Source organism: Aplysia californica, unplaced genomic scaffold (assembly GCF_000002075.1).
Source record: "Aplysia californica isolate F4 #8 unplaced genomic scaffold, AplCal3.0 scaffold02247, whole genome shotgun sequence".
Classification (NCBI taxonomy): Eukaryota; Metazoa; Mollusca; class Gastropoda; order Aplysiida; family Aplysiidae; genus Aplysia; species Aplysia californica.
The window spans coordinates 4,399-6,898 of record NW_004799517.1 but is presented as its reverse complement, the minus strand read 5'-3'; the positions used below and the strand labels follow the sequence as shown (position 1 = coordinate 6,898).

The following is a 2,500-nucleotide window of genomic DNA, read 5'->3' as shown; positions in this document are numbered from 1 at the left end:
CCTCCCTCAAGTAACCACATGTCCTTGTCATCTGGTCAACACCAGAGTAGAGCAGGCTTAGTAAGTCTGTAGGTGTGTGTAGGAGACTGCATCGAAGAACTGCCAGGTTTGGGCAGTGAAGGAGAAGATGTTCAACGGTCTCCTCGTGGTAGTCACAGTGTCTGCAATGGGGTTCCCACATGGGGTTAATTCTGTTAATGTGCTTGTTGGTGTGTAAGTGTCCTGTGCGCTCTCTGAAGATCAAAGTCTGATCAGCTCTACATAAGAGATTCGATGGGTCTTTGGGGTTTGGTTTGTTCATGTACCAGAAAAGAGGTCTTCCTGTTTCTGCGTTGTCCCATCTGTTTAGCCACTCGTCTCTGCTTTTGGCTTGGATGATCCCTCTGCAGGTTTGCAAAGAGGCGGCTGTGTCTGTCTGGGGCAGGCTTGCTCCAGTCTTTGATAGCTGGTCTACAGACTCATTCCCTGGTACTTCAGAATGGCCAGGCACCCACTGCAGTGTGACCCGGACGCCATAGGAAGTGCCCATATGTTTTTTCAAGCCTGAGAATGTTCCCATCTCATCTGTAGTCTCCTCCTCCCTCGACCGTTTGAAGTACTGACATTGAGTCAGAGAAGACAACAACATCCCCTGGTGTTACTGCGTCTTCAAACAAGTCTTACGTGATCTGCTCCGGGGTCTTTACTATGGCAACTCTCTCTGTGTCATAGTTGGAGCTGTATGTTCCACATGGGCCAAATAGTCGGGTCTGCTTCTTCTCTCCAGTGATGTTTCGATATTTGATGATGGATCCGTATCCAGCATTCTGTGTAGCGTTTGTTGATGACCCATCTGTGTATGCATGAATTGGGTTTTCAGCATACGAGTCCACTGTCTACAGGGCATTAGTTCTGAGGATTTCTTTTATTGTGCTCTTGTCACAGGAAGGGTCTAGAAGTCTCGTCCTTATTTTGATTTCTGGTGCCTGCCAATAAGGAGGTTCGCAGCTGATGTTGGTGATAATAATAATGATAATAATAATAATAATAATAATAATAATAATAATAATAATAATAGTAATAATAATAATAATAATAATAATAATAATAATAATAATAATAATAATAATATTAATAATAATAATGATGATGTGATGATGGTGATGGTGATGATGGTGATGCTGATGATGATGACAAAAGTGATAATGATGATAATAATAATAGCAATAATGACCAAAAAACACATTATTAATGGCATAATAATGCTAATAATAACAATAACTATGATTACTTAAGTGTGTCAAAAGTACACTAAAACTATAATAATAATGATGATAATGATACTACTACTACTACTACTACTACTACTACTACTACTACTACTACTACTACTACTGCTGCTGCTGCTGCTACTGCTGCTGCTGCTAATGACAACAATAATAACAGCATATTGCAGTTATATAGCGTCCTATGCATCACATTAATAATGTGCTGCATTTGTAAAGTACATGTACTGTGTCTCATTCAATAATAATTATTGAGTAAATTGCGTCTATATAGCAATTCAGAAATAATAAATTACATGTGTTATACTGTGCTCATTCTCCAATACAATACTAATACATTTCGTTTATTAAGTGCTCTATCCTGTACGATAATAATCTGTATTTAACACATCGCTCTATCCAATACAATGATAGATATCATTACATTTTATAATACAACGCTCTACCCAATAACAAAAAAGTGAAATAGACAGCATTTATTATACAGTGCTCTATCCACAATACAATGAAAATGGGTTGCATTTATACATCGCTCTATCCAATACAATGATATTTGAAAGAATGCATTTAATTTATCATACAGCGGCGCTCTATCCCACGTACGTTGTAAATCTAATTTCCCTCAGCTGGTGCACAGGTGGAGCAGATGACAGTCAGTAATAGAAATAGGACTAAAGCTGACGTGACGAAGGGCGATCCTCTCAATCTACGATGCACATACGGTGGAGTAGCTCTCTCTCCCGTGCGCATAATCCGAGAGGATTTGAACCTAATACTAGCCAGTTCATCTAGCAACAGCTCTAACTCGTTCACCTTCAGTAAGGACAGAGCAGAGTGTGAGGATCAGGGTTGGTACCGGTGCCAGGCTGGCTCAGCAGCTCCGGGAAAACGTCTGGAGCTGGGAGTTAGAGGATGTGAGTACATCTCGTTGTTACCTCTTCTTTTGTTTTTTGTGAGGCTCTTTCTTTTTGTCTTTTTGGGGGGTTTAAACTCATCTTTGTTTTGGATTGTTTCGGCTTTGTTCTGTGTTGTTCTGTGTTGTTCTGCTTCGTTCTGCTTTGCTCTGCTTTGTTTTGTTTTTTTATTGTTCATTTTATTCCATTCATTTGTCTTGCACTGTTTTGTACTATCCCTTTATTTTTATTCTGTTATGATTCTCTTTGGGTCCAACTATTTTTGCCTCTCATTTTGTTCGGATCCCTCTCTCTCTCTCTCTCTCTCTCTCTCTCTCTCTC

The 2,500-nt window shown here is 39.6% G+C and overlaps 1 protein-coding gene across 1 annotated transcript in view; it reads left to right on the top strand.

Moving 5' to 3' along the window:
• The window catches only part of LOC101849991, a gene marked incomplete at its 5' end in the record, with an annotated part of 8,919 nt that overhangs the window by 4,672 nt on the left and 1,747 nt on the right, over positions 1 to 2,500 (top strand). Inside the window, one exon of the mRNA XM_005113410.3 lies at positions 1,892 to 2,179. Within this exon, the coding sequence (XP_005113467.2) occupies positions 1,892 to 2,179 (288 nt within the window). The remainder of the gene's footprint in view (positions 1 to 1,891; positions 2,180 to 2,500) is intronic.